Raw genomic sequence first — 18,394 nt, 5'->3', positions numbered from 1 at the left:
TTAAAAATGGGCAAAGAATATGAACAGGCCCTTCCCAGAAAAGGAAATGAGCTTGTTAAACATATGGAAAAATTCTCCATTTACTGGTAGTAAAAGAAAAGCAACTAGGATACCGCTTTTTACCTGTCATTTGGCAAAAATCTCAAAACTTGATCACACCCTGTTGTCCAGGATATGTGGAAACAGTTGCTTATACATAGCTGGTGAGGTGTTGGCTCAGTATGGCCCTTTTGCATGGCCCGAATTATAATCACAACAAAGCTTGACCCAGCAGCTCCTTTCCTCAGAAATATAGTTACTCGTTGGAGTATTGTGTGTAGTAATAGCTGAAGTTTGACTCTAAATGATGTAATAAATTATGATGTAACCACTATAAAAAGACTGAAGAATATCTCCTAAATATATTGTTAAATATGTTTATATTAAAGAGTACAAATCATGTGGATGAAATGCCACTGTTTATATAAAAAAGAGGAAAAAGGAAAAAATAATGACTATTCTTGTTTGCTTGCATATGCAGGAGGATGCATTGATGCGGGGCAGGGTAGGAAAGAGACATTCTTCACTTTATAACTGTTTCTATATTTTTGAATCTTATGAACATTTTACTTATTCAAAAGAATAATTTAACAAAAGCAGATGTTTTCTTTAAGATTTTAAAGGGTCGGAAAAACAAAAACATACTGCAAACATTTCTTGGGGTTAAGTGTACAGGAATGGAATTGCCTTCCAACACTTAAAATGTTAGTGTGACCAGAGAGAGTGGCGATCACTTTGTAGTATACACAAATATTGTATTATATTGTATATCTGCAACTAATATAATGTTATATACCAGTTTTACCTCAGTTAAAAAAAAAATGTTCGTTAGAATTCGACAGTGAAGCCATCTGGTCCTGGACTTTTGTTTTTGGGAGGTTTTTGATTATAGCCTTCTTACTAGTAATCAGAAAAAAGAATAAATGGTGGAGAGTCCACAGCTAGATTGTCTTGCATCCCAGTGACTGCTCTGCTTTGTTCGAGCCATCCTCACTGCTGCCTGATGCCTTGAGTACAGATGTCAGTGTCTGGATTCTGTACTTGAGGTTTGCCAAAAAGTGACTGCTACCGCTGCTTCAAGTATTTCGCTATATAGAATATAATTTGGTTTTTTGTTGTTTTTTTTTTAAGGAATTCCTTTATTTTTATTTTTTATTTATTTATTTATTTATTTATTTTTCGCTGTGTTGGGTCTTCGTTTCTGTGCGAGGGCTTTCTCTAGTTGTGGCAAGCGGGGGCCACTCTTCATCGTGGTGCGCGGGCCTCTCACTATCGCGGCCGCTCTTGTTGCGGAGCACAAGCTCCAGACGCGCAGGCTCAGTAGTTGTGGCTCACGGGCCCAGTTGCTCCGCGGCATGTGGGATCTTCCCAGACCAGGGCTCGAACCCGTGTCCCCTGCATTGGCAGGCAGATTCTCAACCACTGCGCCACCAGGGAAGCCCACTGCGCCACCAGGGAAGCCCAGTTTTGTTTTAATAAGTTTTTTTTTTTTTTTAACAGTTCTAGGCTTTCAGAAAAATTGAGCAGAAAATACAGAGATCCCAAATATTGCTGTGCACGCAGCACACATACCCCAGTTCCCCTACTATCTGCATCCTGTACCAGGAGTTTTACATTTGTTGAACCTATGTTGACACATCTTTATCACCCAAAGCCCACAGTTTACATTGGGATTCATTCTTTGTGTTGTACATTCTACTGCAGCGGTCCCCAACCTTTTTGGCCCCAGGGACTGGTTTCGTGGAAGACAGTTTTTCCACGGACTGGGGTTGGCGTGGCGGGGGGTGGGTATGGTTTTGGGATGATTCACGTGCATTACATTTATTGTGCACTTTATTTCTATTATTATTATATTGTAATATATAATGAAATAATTATACAACTCACCATAATGCTGACAGGAGGCGGAGCTCAGGCAGTAATGCGAGCGATGGGGAGAGGCTGCAAACACAGATGAAGCTTCCCTCGCTCACCTGCCGCTCACCTCCTGCTGTGCGGCCCAGTTCCTAACAGGCCACAGACCAGTACCAGGGGTTGGGGACCCCTGTTCTGTGGGATTTGACAAATATGTAATGACATAAATCTACCACCATAGTGTCTTACAGTATAGTTTCACTGCTCTGTGCTCAACACGCCCTCCCCCAACCCCTGATATTTTTACTGTCTCTATAGCTTTGCCTTTTCCAGGATGTCATACAGTTGGAATCATACATTAGTGTTTTCAGGTTGACTTCTTTCACGGTGATACGCATTTAAGGTTCCTCTCTGTCCTTCATGGCTTGACAGTCCACTTCTTTCTAGCACTAAATATTCCATTGTCTGGATGTGCCAGAATTTATCCATTCACATACTGAAGGCCATCTTGGTTGCTTTCAGGTTTTGGCAATTATGAATAAAGCTGCTATAAACATTTGTGTGCATGTTTTTGTGTGGACATACATTTTCAACTCAATTGGTTAAATACCATGGAGCATGATTTCTGGATTTTCTAGTAAGAGCATGTTTAGTTTTGTAAGAAATTGCCAAACTGTCTTCCAGAATGGCTGTACCATTTTACATTCCCACCAGCAATAGATGAGAATTCTTGTTGCTCCAAAGCCTCACCAAAAAAAAAAAAAAAAGTTAGTGTGACCACAGTGAGAATCCGCTACACATCTACCAGAATGACTAAAATTTAAGAGACTGACAACAGGACTTCCCTGTTGGTGCAGTGGTTAAAAATCCTCCTGCCAATGCAGGGGGCATGGGTTCGAGCCCTGGTCCAGGAAGATCCCACATGCCGCGGAGCAGCTAAGCCCGTGTGCCACAGCTACGGCAGCCCACATGCCTAGAGCCCGTGCTCCGCAACAAGAGAAGCCACCGCAATGAGAAGCCCACGCACTGCAACAAAGAGTAGCCCCCGCTCACCGCAACTAGAGAAAGCCCGCACACAGCAACGAAGACCCAACACAGCCAAAAATATATACATAAATAAATAAAAGACTGACAGCACCAAATGGTGGCAGGGATGTGAAGCAACTAGAACTCTCATACATTGTTACTGAAAATGTAAGATGATACCACCAATTGGAAAATGCTCTGGCAGTTTCTTACAAATGTTAATGTAGTATAAGAAGCCTCTGCTTCTGCCTCCCATTCTCATCTGGACCCAGTACAGTTTAGAATTTTGCTTTCTTCATTAAATAGATATAGACATAAGAATCTTCTAATCTGATTTTTACAGCAAACTTTAGTCAACAATTATAAGGTCATGGGCATTCCCTGTAAAAAGGAGTGTGTATGGAATTTAAATCAGGGAGGTAAGGCCACCTCTCTTTCTTTGCTCCAGTTGCTATAACAAAGTACCACCAACTGGGTGGCTTAAACAACAGAAATTTATTTTCTCACAGATCTGGAAATTAGAAGTCCAAGATCAAGGTATTGGCAGGGTTGGTTTCTTCTGGGCCCTGTTTGGAGATGACGGTCTTCTCCCTGTGTCTTTACATGGTCTTCCCTCTGTGCGTGTCTGTGTCTTAATCATCTCTTCTTTTTTTTTTTTTTAATTAATTAGTTTATTTATTTATTTTTGGCTGTGTTGGGTCTTCGTTGCTGTGTGTGGCCTTTCTCTGGTTGTGGCGAGCGGGGGCTATTCTTCGTTGCCGCACGCGACTTCTCATTGCGGTGGCTTCTCTTGTTGCGGAGCACGGGCTCTAAGCGCGCAGCCTTCAGTAGTTGTGGCATGCAGGCTCATAGTTGTGGCTCGTGGGCTCTAGAGCACAGGCTCAGTAGTTGTGGCGCACGGGCTTAGCTGGTCCGCAGCATGTGGGATCTTCCTGGACCAGGGCTCGAACCCATGTCCCCTGCATTGGCAGGAGGATTCTTAACCACTGCGCCACCAGGGAAGTCCTTAATCATCTCTTCTTATAAGGGCACCAAGTTGTATTGGATGTAGTAGGGCCCACCCTAATGACTTCATTTTAACTTAATCACCACTTTTAAGACCCTGTCTCCAAATCCAGTCACACTCTGAGGTACTGGGGGTGAGGACTTCAACATCTGAATTTTGGGAAACATGGGTAAACCCATGTCAAACAGTAACCAGCTCTATATTCTGTCCTCTCCTCTCAGGATCAAGAGATGTATGAAGCTCTGCAGTGGTCCCTCAGCCGGTGACTTCTCCAGCAGCAGGCCTTCAAGGAGTCCAGCACATCGAGCTGCCAGAGATACCCACGTGCTCTGAGCTATCCACTTTCAACCTGACACAGATGTGGTCTCACATAAGCATTTTATCCTCAGATTAATGAGGCCAAGTCAGAGCTAAAGATTCTTCCCATCTGGCCAACGTTGTACGGAAACACCCCATACCTCCTGTTTAAGAAAAAGAAAAAAATTTTTAACTGTCAAAATAAAATAACAGATACCTTTTTTAAATAGAATGTTTATTTTGAAACAACCTTGACTGTACCACAGGAAAGTTGCAGTCACAATAGAAAGAACTCCCCCACCCCCCGAACCGTCTGAGAGTATTTGCCAACCTGATGCCCCATCACCCCGAAATACTTTAATGTACACTTCCTACACACCAGGATATTTCCCTACCTAACCAGCCATCAACATCAGGACATCAGCTGTGATACTTTGCTGCCATGTAATCCTCAGGCTCCATTCAGGTTTCTCCAGTTGTCCCAATAATGTCCTTTATAACAAAGGGATCTAGTTTAGAATTAGCTATTGCAACCGGTTGCCGTTTCTCTTTAGTTTCCTTAAAGTCTGGAACAGCTCCTGTCTTGACTTTTGACACTTTTGAAGGTTACAGCCCAGTTACTTTGTAAAATGCCCTCAATCTGGATTTGTCTGATGTTTCCTCGTGATTAGACACAGGTTGTGCATCTTTGGCAGGAATATCATGAGGCGATGCTCTTCTCACTGCATCGTGTCAGGTGATGTGCAATTTCGATTTGCCCCAATACTGGTGATGGTCACTTTGGTCACTTAATTAAGGTGGTTCTGCCAAGCTTCTTACACTGTGAAGTTACTCTTTTCCTTTGTAATTCATACGTGTGTTGTGTGGAGGTACTTGGAAACTATGTAAATATCCCATTCCTCGTCAAACTCAGGTATTACTATTTCTGCAGTGTGTTATCCGTTACTCATTATATGATGTTCAGATTGTCCCAGATTCAGCCAGTTGGGAGCCCCTTCACACTGTCCTCTGTGCGCCTTTCACAAGTCTCTAGCTGATACTTTCAGGAGGGTTTAATTTGTGTCGTGTTTCATCTCATTCCTTGTTTACAGTGCTGCTCACAGTGTATTCTTAGGTTGTATAGATGGCTTTGGTTACCTACTTTTTTTCCTTCCAAAATTTCTACTCCACCTCAGTCTATAAAAATGTTTATGCTACTTTTAAGAATGTAATTGATAAGATGGAGAAAATATTAATAGATCAAAGCAAGTCAGGTAAGTTAAGACACAGTCCTTTTTTTCAAGGAGTTCACAGATGGATACAGACATCTAAACAGAATATCACAATGCCCAAGGAAGGGGCATAGAAAGGAGGGTGCTGTAGGACCCCAGAGGAAGGAAGACCGAAAGAAAAAGCAAATCAGGATCATGTCCTAGGCATAGATGATTAGGAATGAAAGTTAAATTAGAAGTGTGGGCCAGAAGGTCTTAAACAGTTATTAAATTTGAGTAGTAGATTTGATTGTGCTTGATATCAGCCAAATCGAAAGAGAAACACGGGGAGTTCCTTGGTGGCCTCGTGGTTAGGATTCCGGGCTTTCACTGCCGTGGCTCGGGTTCAGTCCCTGGTTAGGGAACTGAGATCCCGCAAGCCACATGGTCAAAAAAGAGAGACACGGTCTGGTATATCATATATGTAGGTTATGAGGGAAAGCAAAGATTTTCTTGACGATTGAATTTTCTTGACAATTTCTAGACAACTAGGTCTACGTACCGAACTTTCTGGTAGTTTAGCTTAGCCTAAACATAAAATGTCGACCGCATCAGAGATCAAATAGGCTGCATGTCCATCAGCTTTGCAAATCAACTGCTATGTAGGTTGGACAGCAGGCAGTTATTGGGCAGAAAGCTAACCAGCTAATGTCACAGTGGGTAGTGCCAGCCCTTCTCCATAAGGAAGGAAAGGTAACATGTTCTAAGTACCATCTCTGTGCTAGACACTGTCATATGTTGTCTTTAATCCTCCCAACTCTTATTCCCCATACAATGGGGATCGGATGGCATCCCCATTAAAAAGAATAAGGTTCAGAGCTTGTTCAAAGTCACCTGTGTATATACATGCGTAAGAAGAGTCTGAATTGTGGTCTACAGCTGTCCAGCTTTTCTTTCTCTTGTGAACAACGTCCAGTCCTGTGTTGAGAAACATCTGGAGTTGTAGCCTCTGTTCTAGCATCCTGAAAGATGAGGCAATTTCATTAAGTGCTTTGTGCTGAGCACTGATAACATAATGGTGAACAAACTCAGAACTTATTGCCTAATTTGGCCTAGTTTGTTGCCTAGTTTCTGCCTAATTTGTTAGCAAAAATAGCTGATTGTCCCATAATATCCATTCGTCCCTTCTTCCTTTTAGTAGGAGAGTGATTAAGTTCTGGCTAGTGTAATATGAACTCAGGTGATGAGTGCAGCTTCTGGTCACATCCTTAAAAAGAAGCAGCAGCTTGGAGACTTGGCAGTCCGGTGGTTAGGACTCCGCACTTCCATTGCAGGGGGCATGGGTTCAATCCCTGGTCGCAGAACTAAGATACCGCGTGCTGCCTAGTGAGGGCCACGGCCCCCCGCCCCCCCCCCCCAAAAAAAGAAGCAGCTTGGAATGCGAACCCTTCGTTAACTGGGGGCAGCCTGCCTTGAACTCATGCATCTTAGCCCATAGGCAGACTCTGGGAATGTCCTCAGAAACCACAACTGGTTTAAAAAAGAGGAAAACTCTGCTTGCTCTCCTAATTCCACTTTTCCTTTTCCAGGGCTAGAATGTGATGAAGTGATGATGAACCAGCTTTGACCATGTAAATGGAGACATTCTAGGGGGTGACAGAGCAATAAGACATAAAAAACCAAGGTCCCTGGGCACTTGTGGAGCAGTTTTCTCACTGCTCAGACACAGTTGGCCTAGACTTTTATGTGTGACCTTTATCGTGCTTAAGCAATTATATTTTGATCTCTGTTAAAGCAGCCAAATTAATGTCCTAATTAATACAGTGAAACAAGTCAAGAGGCAGTTGCAAAACAGCCTGAGAATGACTGTGAAGGGATAAGAATAGATGCCATTCATTAGGAGGAGCACAGAGGAAGGGCAGTGGGGTCCAGGGAAAGTTCTCCAGAGAAAATGATGTCTCAGCTGAGTCCTGAAGGCTGAGAGGGAAATGCAGGAAGGGAATACATGAGCTAACTGACAATAGAGACCTGCAGATGGGAGAGGGGCTGGTGTCTGAGAAACTAAGGACAGGTGTGCTCTCACATTCATCCACAGGATATTGCTGAAAACACATCAAAGCTGTGTCTACAGGAGGAACTTATTTCCAAAAGCTAAAATAGTTAGAAAGCACCTAGTTACCTGTTAGGCACAATCTTTAGTCATTGTTAATGTCTCTCACTGTTGAAGTTCTCACTGCCTGAACTCAGGAACTGAATGGATTTGGATACATTTTTGCACTGCTCACATCCCAAAGCTGAGAGGCCAGATAGATTTGGGATAAAATGGAATCCCACATCATTCAGAGGCTACCCTTAACTCCATTGCTTTAGGTCCATGAGACCTATGCTTATCACTGATATCAGCATTTTTAATTTTTACAAAATAAGGACAAACAAAAATATTCAGTTAAATGTGCAGGCATTATAGTTGTCTGACTTGGGGTGTCCTGCTAAGTTTCATGAGGAAGGGATCCTGTCAGTCTTGTCTCCTTAGCATCCAGCCCAGTGCCTGCATTACAGGAAGCATTTAATAAATGTTAAATGAATTACCTTTCTTAGACAACAAGACTGTCAAAATTAGACTGCTGGCTGTGCCCAGCCCCTCCCTCCACGTGAGAACTAAAAATGTTGATTCATTGGGTAATAGAAATCTCACTTTGTCATATGAGAAAAGATAAAGGGGCATGTGAATAGCCTATAACCCAGCAGTTCCACTCTGACATATGTATCCAACAGAAGTGCATACACCAAAATAGCAAAATTCATAATTGACCAAAAATGGAAACAACCTAAATATCCATCAACAGTAGAATGGATAAACATGGTGTTTTCATGCACCATGAAAAATACATGTAGAATGCTACACAGCAATGATGAACTATATGCAACAACACGGGTGATTCTCACAGATATTGAGAGGAAGAAGCCAGTCTTGAAATCATCTTGTGCGATTCTACTTATTAATGTATAAAATTCAAAAAGGCAACTGATCGATACCATTAGAAGTCAGGTTGATGGTTACTATTGCAGGGCAGTGCCTGGAAGGAGCACCAGGTGGGGCGGCCTCTGGGATGCTGGCCACGCCCTCCTTGATCTGGTGGTGGCTTCATGCATGTGTTTTCTTACTGATAATTCATTGCACCGTTTGCTTATCGTAGCTCTTTTCTGTAAGTATGTTCACTTCAGTTAAAAAGTTTTTTTAGGGCTTCCCTGGTGGCACAGTGGTTAAGAACCTGCCTGCCAACGCAGGGGACACGGGTTCGAGCCCTGGTCTGGGAAGATCCCACATGCCGCGGAGCAGCTAAGCCCGTGAGCCACAACTACTGAGCCCACGCGCCGTAACTGCTGAAGCCCACGTGCCTAGAGCCCGTGCTGCGCAACAAGAGAAGCCACTGCAATGAGAAGCCCGCGCACCGCAACCAAGAGTAGCCCCCGCTCGCTGCAACTAGAGAAAGCCCACGCGCAGCAACAAAGACCCAACGTGGCCAAAAATAAATAAGTAAAAATAAATAAAATAAATTTATTTTAAAAAAAGGTTTTTTAAAAACTTATGAAAATTTTTTCTGTAATTCGTGATTCTTCATCTGATTTTATTTATAATAAACATTTCAAAAATTTAAAACAATAGGAGTATCAATATTGAAAACGTGGGTCACTTAAAAGTAAAGAGGTGCATAGAGCCCAGTATACCTGAGGATAAGCCAGCCACTCTTTTCTCTTTCTTTTTCCCCTAAAACACCAGGCGTTTTGCTCATGCTGTCCTCCCGTCTGGTCAGTGGTGAGAAAATAAGGTTGAAGAGGTGAGTGGGAGCGGAATTTTGTTATTTAAATTAGCCCAACACTAATATCATTCTCTCTTCCTGGGAGAATATGAGCTTCAAAGATGCCTGCAGCCATCGAGGTTGTCTGGACCAATGCTGCCTTCTGGAATGTTTCCTTAGATGGCATGTTGGCCATGCAATCCGGTTCCACTGCCAGGTAGGCCTTGCCCCTGAGAGGGGGAGGGAGGGAGGAACTCAGCAAAGTGTGTTCCAAAGAACTCTTTCTTAGGTGTGGAGATAAGCAGTCCACGTTACGTCACAGCCAAGGACGTTCTATTTTCCAAGACCACACACAGTAAGTCTCAGGAGAGAGAAACTCGACAGCTCCTCAGCTTCCCTCCCCTCTACCTGAACACCTGCTCTGTCTCCCACAGTCCTCATCACCCAAGCTGGGAAGGTGGAAGGCATCTTCAGTTCTTCTGATCAGTGATCAGGCACTTATTATTTAGATGTATTTATTCTCACAGACACTGACCTAGCTCAAGCTGTCGTCGCCTTTCATACGTTTACTCTGGCCTCCTATTTAATCTCCTATTCCAATCTCTTATACAATAAAACCAGGGTTGCCTTCAAAAGATACTAATTAATCACGTCACTTCTCAGCTCAGCATCCTCCTGTGGCCTAAACACATTGGTCTAATTATGCATGGGCCTTTGTAATCTGACATCAATCCACCTTTGGCACCTGTCCTGCCCTCTCTCCCCTGACTGGGTATATTGCCATTCCAGTGGAACATCATGTTCTTTCACATCTCAGCCCTGGCTCACGGTGTTCCCATTACCCACCTCCTCCCTCCACCCAAATACAAGACCCACTTCTGGGCTTGAAATACCCATCGTGAGAAGCCTTGCCCAAGCCCTCCCTCCACTTTCTGCTCAGACTGTGCTGACCTGGACTGTGGCCGTTAAACACTCTCTGCTTAAGTACTAGATTCTCAATGGCAGAGTCCTTAATTCATTTTTGCATTATAGCACTTGACACATAATAAAAACAAAGTAACTTTTTCATAGCACAATTGAATCACTTTGCTCTATGGCACAAAGCACAGCTAACATAGGGGAGATTTGCTGGAGATTTTGTGTTGTTTCCACCCCAGGAATCTGCCAAACTGGACTTCGCAGCTCATGGCTCTCTGAAGAGAAATCAGCAAAGCTTTGGAGGTGGGGCTTCCTCAGGCATTTAGTTATTGCTGATCAGAAGTCCTTTTAGCAATACTTCTCCGTGGCTAAGGAGCCCCTGAATGTGCTCAAGGCATTCAAAAGAAACTGGTTCTAAGAGCTTGGCCCACACAAGCATTCTCTCTCTAAAGCAGAAAGTTTTAAAGAGGAGATAATATATATTTATTACAACCGAAATTCTAATTACCATCTTTACACAGACAGGAAAACCTGCTCTTCTACTCTGGCTAACTGTGAGTGAGCCTGGTAAATAGACAATGGGTCTTCCTTACTCCAGGAGGTTTTGCTAGCTTGAACTTTCTCAAAACTAATAATGCAGAAAGCTAAATGAGTTTCACAATAATCGAGGCCTTTAGAAGTGGAGATACCGGGTGATGGAAATAGCTTAATTTAGGGAACTGTAGAAGCCCTGTTTTGCAGCGTATGTATAAGGAAGTCTGTTTTTCAAATAAAAAAGCCCTATCTGAAAAGGGGTCAAAAACCAATTAATTAATTCAACAAATACTTTTTGATCATCTACTTCATATCTGCTTTTTTCCAGCTGCCTCGTTTATTACTCTCAGCTCACTTAGAACTTGGATGTTGAAGCAGCATTCAGATTCTCTGACCCTTTATTGCCAAACTCAGTTTGTAGTCCAGCTTAGATTCATTTATTAAAAATGACATTATTTGTGCCATTTTAATTTTGCACCTTGCACAGCACAGGTTTGGAGCATCTGTGCCTTGACACACAAAATGTCACAGGCTTTGTTATTATTACTGGTGGCATGGGATGGGGGAAGAAGAGGAAGGTGGACTTACAAACTGTATCTTTACTAATACATTAAAACTGAGACATATAGTATCTTCACTTTATATTTGAGAAAACTGAGGCTCAGAGAGGTTGAACAACTTGTCTTGCCACACAGCTAATAAGTGGCATCTGGAAATTCAAACCCGAGACTGTCTTAACTCTAAAGACTTTGTCCTTCTCCTACATCCTACTGGCTTTGGGGGGCAGGAGATGGACTTCTGTGTCATGTCCCCTGGGGAACTACCAAAATGCCTTCTAAATCATTAACTAGTGTGAGCTGTAATAATAATAATCTTTATTAAATAGTGGATAACATTTTTTTCTTTGAACTCAAGCAGCTAGTATCAGAAACCTCTCTACACAGTTGCCACTCAGTAAACTCTGATGTTCTGACAGACAAGACTTTATTTATTTATTTATTTATCTTTGATCGCACCACATGGCATGCAGAACTTCCCTGACCAGGGAACGAACCCGCGGCCCCTGCAGTGGAAGCGCAGAGTCTTAACCACTGAACCACCAGGGAAAGTCCTGTCCACGTATATTTTAAATAGTGATTTTTAAATGGATAGGGTGGAGGCAAAGAAATAGCTATCGTATTGCCCAGCCTCGGAAGTAAAAGATTTAAGAAAATGGGCAAATGTTTAACTCTAGGAACCTTAGAGTATGCCCACATCCCTCCTTGGGCATAATCAGAAGCCAGTGTTTGCACTGTGCTTTTCAAATGCTTTTGAATCCTAGAGAACAATGGGTATTTCTCCACATCGCAGGGGATCTCAGGTTATCCAGCAGCATTAGCATGTGTTTTATCTTGCAAAATATTACCTAGAGTTTACTTTTCGTCTCCTTCTCAAGACTATTGAATCGTAATGCTACAAAAGGCCTTTGAATCCTCTGTCAGGATTTCTCAACTCTGGATGACACAAGAATCAACTGAGGCTCTTAAAAATATGCTACCTGGCAGTCTCCCGAGTCAATAGAAATGAAAGCAAAAATAAACAAATGGGACCTAATCAAACTTACAAGCTTTTGCACAGCAAAGGAAACCATAAACAAAGTGAAAGACAACCTATGGACTGGGAGAAAATACTTGCAAATGTTGCAACCGACAAGGGCTTAATTTCCAAAATATACGAACAGCTCATACAATTCAGTAACAAAAAAACTCAAATGACCCAATCAAAAAATGTGCAGAAGACCTAAATAGACATTTCTCCAAAGAAGACATACAGATGGCCAATAGGCACATGAAAAGATGCTCATCGCTAATTATTACAGAAATGCAAATCAAAACAATAATGAGGTACCACCTCACACTGGACAGAATGGCCATCATTAAAAAGTCTACAAATAATAAATGCTGGAGAGGGTGTGGAGAAAAGGGACCCCTCTTACACTGTTGGTAGGAATGTAAATTGGTACAGCCACTATGGAATACAGTATGGCAGTTCCTCAAAAAACTAAAAATGGGAGTTGCCATATGATCCAGCAATCCCAGTCCTGGGCATATATCCAGACAAAACTATAATTCAAAATGATACATGCACCCCTGTGTTCATAGCAGCAGTATTTACAATAGCCAAAACATGGAAACAACCTAAATGTCCATTGACAGATGAATGGATAAAGAAGATGTGGTACATGTATACAATGGAATATTACTCAGCCATAAAAAAGAATGAAATAATGCCATTTGCAGCAACATGGATGGACCTAGAGATTGTCATACCAAGCAAAGAAGGTCAGAAAGAGAAAGACAAAATACCGTATGATATCACTTATATGTGGAATCTAAAATACAACACAAATGAGCATATCTGTGAAAATGAAACAGACTCACAGACATAGAGAACAGACTTGTGGTTGCCAAGGGTGGGGACAGTGGGGAAGGGAAGGATTGGAAGATTGGGGTTAACAGATGCAAACTGTCATATATAGATGGATAAACAACAAGGTCCTACTGTGTAGCACAGGGAACTATATTCAGTATCCTGTGACAAACCATAATGGAAAAGAATATGAAAAAGAATATATATATATAACTAAATCACTTTGCTGTACAGAGAAATTGACACAACATTGTAATTCAACTTCAATGAAATTTTTTTTTAAAATGCCACCAGGGCCTCACTGCAGACCTGTTGAATCAGAGTTCCTGGATGGGGCTTGGGGAGCTGCAGCTCATTAAATTTCCCCAGATGATTTTTTTCTTTTATTGAAATATAGTTGACATACAGTATTATATTAGTTTTAGGTGTACAACATAGTGCTTTGACATTTATATGCATTATGAATTGACCACCACAATGTCTAGTAAGCATCTGTCACCATACAAAATTATTATAATAATATTGACTATATTGCATGCTGTACTAAGGTAAATTACATGACCAGCTAAAGCCTCAGTCACGTTGAAAAAAAGAGAGAGAAAGCAAAAGCGAGATCTGCCAACGCTGGCTTCCTGATGATCTTGACTGAGCAAACGAGGCCGCCCTGGAGATCAGGTGCAGTCCAGATGTGCCTGCCACCCTCATTCTCAAGGTGAAGTCTTTGGAGAGTTATTAGCCCAGTGACAGCTTTGGTGCCACACTTTCCCCCCTCCTTCCTTTCCTTCCCCTGCAGCCGAGTCCAAGCAGCTGGCTGTGGGATGAGCTGACACACGACAATTAAAATCTGCCCCAGTGGAACTTCACAGGCTCCTGTTATCCCTGCAGGAGAGCAGTAGAGGCATTTGAGGTCAAGAGCTGATCCGGGAAGGGAGCACAGCATGATTAGCAGCAAAGGGGATGAGGGACAAATGCCAGGAACCCTCCTTCCCACTGCTTAGTGTGTGACAAAGCTGGAAGAAAGGGAAGACTTTGGGATTTACATGAGGTCTCAAATCTTAAAGGATGCTAAATTTGTTCTCACTTGGGACCTGTAACAGGTTCAGACGCCAGATGAAAATCAAGTCAAGTTCATTTCAGGTGAGTCTAAAGATTGATTTTTTTTTTTTAATCAGCATCAGGGCACAGTAGATATAGTAGTTTGCAGTCCATAGTCCACTCGTAACTTGAAATCAGAAACTGAAAAGCAGTAATGTAAGTGGGAGGAGAGATTTCATTAATTGATTCAACAAATATTTCTTGACTGGTAACTGTGAGCAGGTTCAGTGCTAGTTTCGGACAGTACAGCTCAGAGCAAAACTCAAGTCCCTCCCCCAAGGGCGTCTCCCCCTCCCACGGTGAGGGAGGGCATGGGGAGAAGAAAAGGGCAGAGTCAGTAAGTCCAGGTATGTCTATGTTACGCACACACACATCAAATAGAACAAGCGGTAAGTGCTGTGAAGAAAAAGGAGGGAAAGGGCTGGCGAGAGCTGTGCCTGGGTCTGTGGCTCGGTGGTTATTTTACATGGGGGGGGGCGGGGACAAGGAGCAAAAGAGAGGCAGGTAGCCTTTGGGGGAGAGGGTGCTCTGCCCCACGAGACCACAGAACCTAAATGTCCGTCAGTCAAAGCCATCTACTCCTAGCTGTGCCACTGTCCCTTCATGTCCTACCAGCCTCTTCATCAGATCCATGACACCTGGTCAGCCTCTTCCAGGTTGACCGGCAGACCCTCAGGTACTTTCAAGCCCCATAACAGGCCAGGTTGGTGGTCTGGTCTTGCCTCTGTCCTCCTCACTCTCCAGGGCAGGGCGTCACAGCATTGCTCCTGTCCCAAGCTCCATCTGTGACATTGATGACCCCTAACCTCTGCAGAGGAGGGGCCGTGCAGAGCCGTCACACCTGCACTCCCGGTGGCCTCACGGGTCATTACCTCGAGGCTGAGAGACAGTGGCTGTGAGCTGCCAGCCTTCCCACATTTTAACTCATTGACTTCTCACTGTAGCCCTGGGAGGGATGTGTGACTGTTTATCCTCAGTTTGCAAATAAAGAAACTTGCCCATGGCTAGAGAGAGGCAGAGTTGGGCAAGTCTTATCCACTGAAAACCCCTTTCTTTAAGGAAACAAAGCACAATTATGGAAAGTTTAAAGGTCTAGGGTTTAAATAACGCCCCAAGCGTAGTCACAGGGCAAAAAAACGGTGACTCAGGAAAGGAGAGAGGACTTAAGTACTCTTGAGTGCTGGCTATTGGTTGGCACAAAAAAGGATTAAGTGAGGAGCCAGGATAGAATGACCAACTTTGCTATGGGAGAGCCATTTAAGACACGTGTGGATAACTGTTCATTTATTTTTCTGTTGCTAAAGGAACTTGTAGAAATTTACAGAAAGGCAGCAAAAAGGTATATGTCATCCATAATCTTGCTTTTCAGAGACTACCACTATTAACAGCTGTCAAATATGTGCCTCTAAGATTTTCTCTCATCAGGTGGATTGGGGTGATTTTTGTCCCTGGTCAGATGTTAACATTACTTCCCCATGAAGCAGGCCTTTTTGGGGTCCTATCCCAGTGACCCACCTTCATTCCTACAAGGAATGACTCCCCAAGGGGAAAGTGAGGCAGGAGATTGATGGGCTCCAGGCTAGACACTTACAACTGGCCTCCTGTTCACACTTCTGGGGTGAGAAGAAGATGGGCTCCAGGCCGGACATTCATTACCAGCCCCCTGTTTACATTTCCTGAAGCAAGAGACAAACGGGCTCCAGGACTACATATTTACCAGCAACAGAAATAGGGTAAATAACCAGACATTGGACCTTTTCATGGCAGGGATAGAGTGGGACTAAGCCCTGTTAAAAGATCAAGAGGTCATACATTTCCCATCCTTGGGGCAAGGGAAACATTGCACATGCACAGAAAGGCTCCTTGGGGGCAAAAAGGAAGGGGCACCACCCCATAATATGTGGTGTTAAGGCCATCACATAGGCCTCTGGGCTGTAATCCATCTTGGAAAAAAGTTGCGCGTGCATGTTGGAGAGGGTCCTGAGGCAGATCAGGTGTGGAAAAAGAAACCAGATAATTGGCCAAAGGTAAACAAAGAGCCGGCAGAACTGCCCTATATAGATGACTTCACTGCCTCTTTACTGCGTTCCTCCTCATTAGGGAGGACGCCCACACCCTTGCTCTCCAGTGGGCATCTCTGCCCTGCTTCTGTCTTAAGTAAGCAAACTGTTTCTCTGTGTGCTCTCCCACTTGTTGTTGTGCTATGTCTCTAATAATAAACTTTGTATCTGTTTTTACAGTTTTTGCCTCATGAGAAATGCATTTTTCACTGGGGGCAGGAGCCAGGGATTATGGTGGCTAGGATTCCTGGTTTTCATCCAGGCTACCCAGGTTCAGTTCCTGGGCAGGGAACTAAGATCTCACTTCATGCCACCACTCACTGCTGCCTCTCCGAGATCAAAAGGGCCCCCTGGCGACACCTGACTCCAAGGCCCTGGGACCAGAATCCTTTTGCTCTGTCTCTTACTGGGAGGCACCATCTCTTAAGAAGCCCCTGCAGAGAAGGGCACCTCATTGCTTTGCAGGCTGGCCCAGGCCTTTCTGAGGCCATTCTGATTGTTGGAAAGCTATTCTCTCTTAGAGCTAGACCCAAGACTCCAGGTGAGGTCTGATGGTTAACACAGCATGCTGGATAGGTAACCCAAATTGCCCTAAGTTTCTTTTTTTTTGTCTTTTTTTTAAAAAATCACCTTCCTTGCAGTCAGTTTAAAAAAATCTAAGATGTTTCTTACATGAACTACTTGATACCATCTTTCTCAGTCAGCTCTGGCTGCCTTAACAAAATAGCACCAACTGGGGGCTTAAACAATAGACACTTATTTCTCACAGTGCTGGAGGCTGGAAGTCCAAGACCAAGGTGCCGGCAAGGTAGGTTTCAGTCTGACACCTCCTCTCTCGGCTTGTAGCGGTCACCACCTCACCATGTGCTCACATGACCTCTTTCGTGTGAGTGGAGAGAGGACACTCTGGTGTCTCCCCTCATAAGGGCGCTAATTGCATCATGAAGGCTCCCCACACCCACCTCATGACCTCATCTAAACTTTATACCTCTCGGACTTCCCTGGTGGCACAGGGGTTAGCAATCTGCCTGCCAATGCAGGGGACACGGGTTCGAGCCCTGGCCTGGGAAGATCTCACATGCCGCGGAGCAACTAAGCTCGTGCACCACAACTGCTGAAGCCCGTGTGCCACAACTGCTGAAGCCTGCACGCCTAGAGCCCGTGCTCCACAACAAGAGAAGCCACCGCAATGAGAAGCCTGCACACCGCAGCGAAGAGTAGCCCCTGCTCGCTGCAACTAGAGAAAGCCCGTGCACAGCAACGAAGACCCAACACAGCCAAAAATAAAGAAAGAAATAAATAAAAATAAAATAAAATAAAATAAACTTAATACCTCTCAAAGGCCCCACCTCCTAGTGCCATCACATTGGGGGTTAGGGCTTCAACATATCAATCTCAAGGGGACACAAACATTCAGTCCATAGCACCATGCCAGGTCCGCCAACCCTGAATGATTTTGTGAACCAACCCTCATCAAGAAACGATGACTTTTGAAAGGTCTGTAAAGTGAGGGCTGCCAACCAGCTTCTCTGGACTCCATTCTAGTATTGTCTGCCTTATGCTGGCCTTTCTGGGACAGACCCCTCCCACCCATGTCCTCTGCCTGGCTCTTGTTTATAGAAAAACTTTATCCTCCTAGGCCTTCCCTGAGTTCTAATGAATAAATTTATTCAGAGGAGTGAGAAACTGCAGAAGCAAAGGAAAACAGTCAAGCAAGACAAAATAATAGTTTAGCCACTAAACAAAGTCAGGGATCTTTAGTTTCTCCTCAAGGGCTATAGATAATATTCTGAGCCATGTCCTTTGAGCTGTTTTGCAGATACTGAAATCCCCACCAGGTGGAAGAAGTTAACTGTATGCTGCCCTCAAGCACGCAGATCCCAGAACCAGAAGGTGGATGATGTTGCCTCCTGATGACCTCACCACCAGCCCATCAGAAGAATGTCCACAAGCTGATCATGCACCCCACCCCAACCCCCCCTTATCCTGTCTAAAAACCTTTCCTGATAGCCTTCAGGGAGTGTGGGCCTTTTAAGCACTAGCCACTTGGACTCCTTGCTTGGAGCCCAGCAGTAAATGCATACTTTCCTTCACCACAACCCAGTGTCAGCATATTGGCTTTATTGGGTGAGCAGACCCAAGTTTGGTTCGGTAACAATGCCGTGC

General features: G+C 43.8%; 1 protein-coding gene across 9 annotated transcripts in view; it reads left to right on the top strand.

Annotated features, from left to right (window-relative positions):
• NVL (nuclear VCP like) overlaps nucleotides 1–6,821 on the top strand; it is a 105,534-nt gene extending 98,713 nt beyond the window's left edge. For 8 of the 9 annotated variants that reach the window (XM_082389831.1, XM_082389828.1, XM_082389826.1 and 5 more), the window contains one exon: nucleotides 4,147–6,821. In XM_082389831.1, the coding sequence (XP_082245957.1) occupies nucleotides 4,147–4,191 (45 nt within the window). In that variant the 3' untranslated portion in view covers nucleotides 4,192–6,821. Of the gene's footprint in view, nucleotides 1–3,428; nucleotides 3,457–4,146 lie in introns of all 9 variants that reach the window. The other variant, XM_082389825.1, reaches the window with a different exon arrangement.
• Nucleotides 6,822–18,394: the final 11,573 nt, after the last annotated feature.

Source organism: Balaenoptera borealis, assembly GCF_965194805.1.
Source record: "Balaenoptera borealis genome assembly, chromosome: 1".
Classification (NCBI taxonomy): Eukaryota; Metazoa; Chordata; class Mammalia; order Artiodactyla; family Balaenopteridae; genus Balaenoptera; species Balaenoptera borealis.
This window is presented reverse-complemented; position numbering and strand designations above follow the sequence as displayed.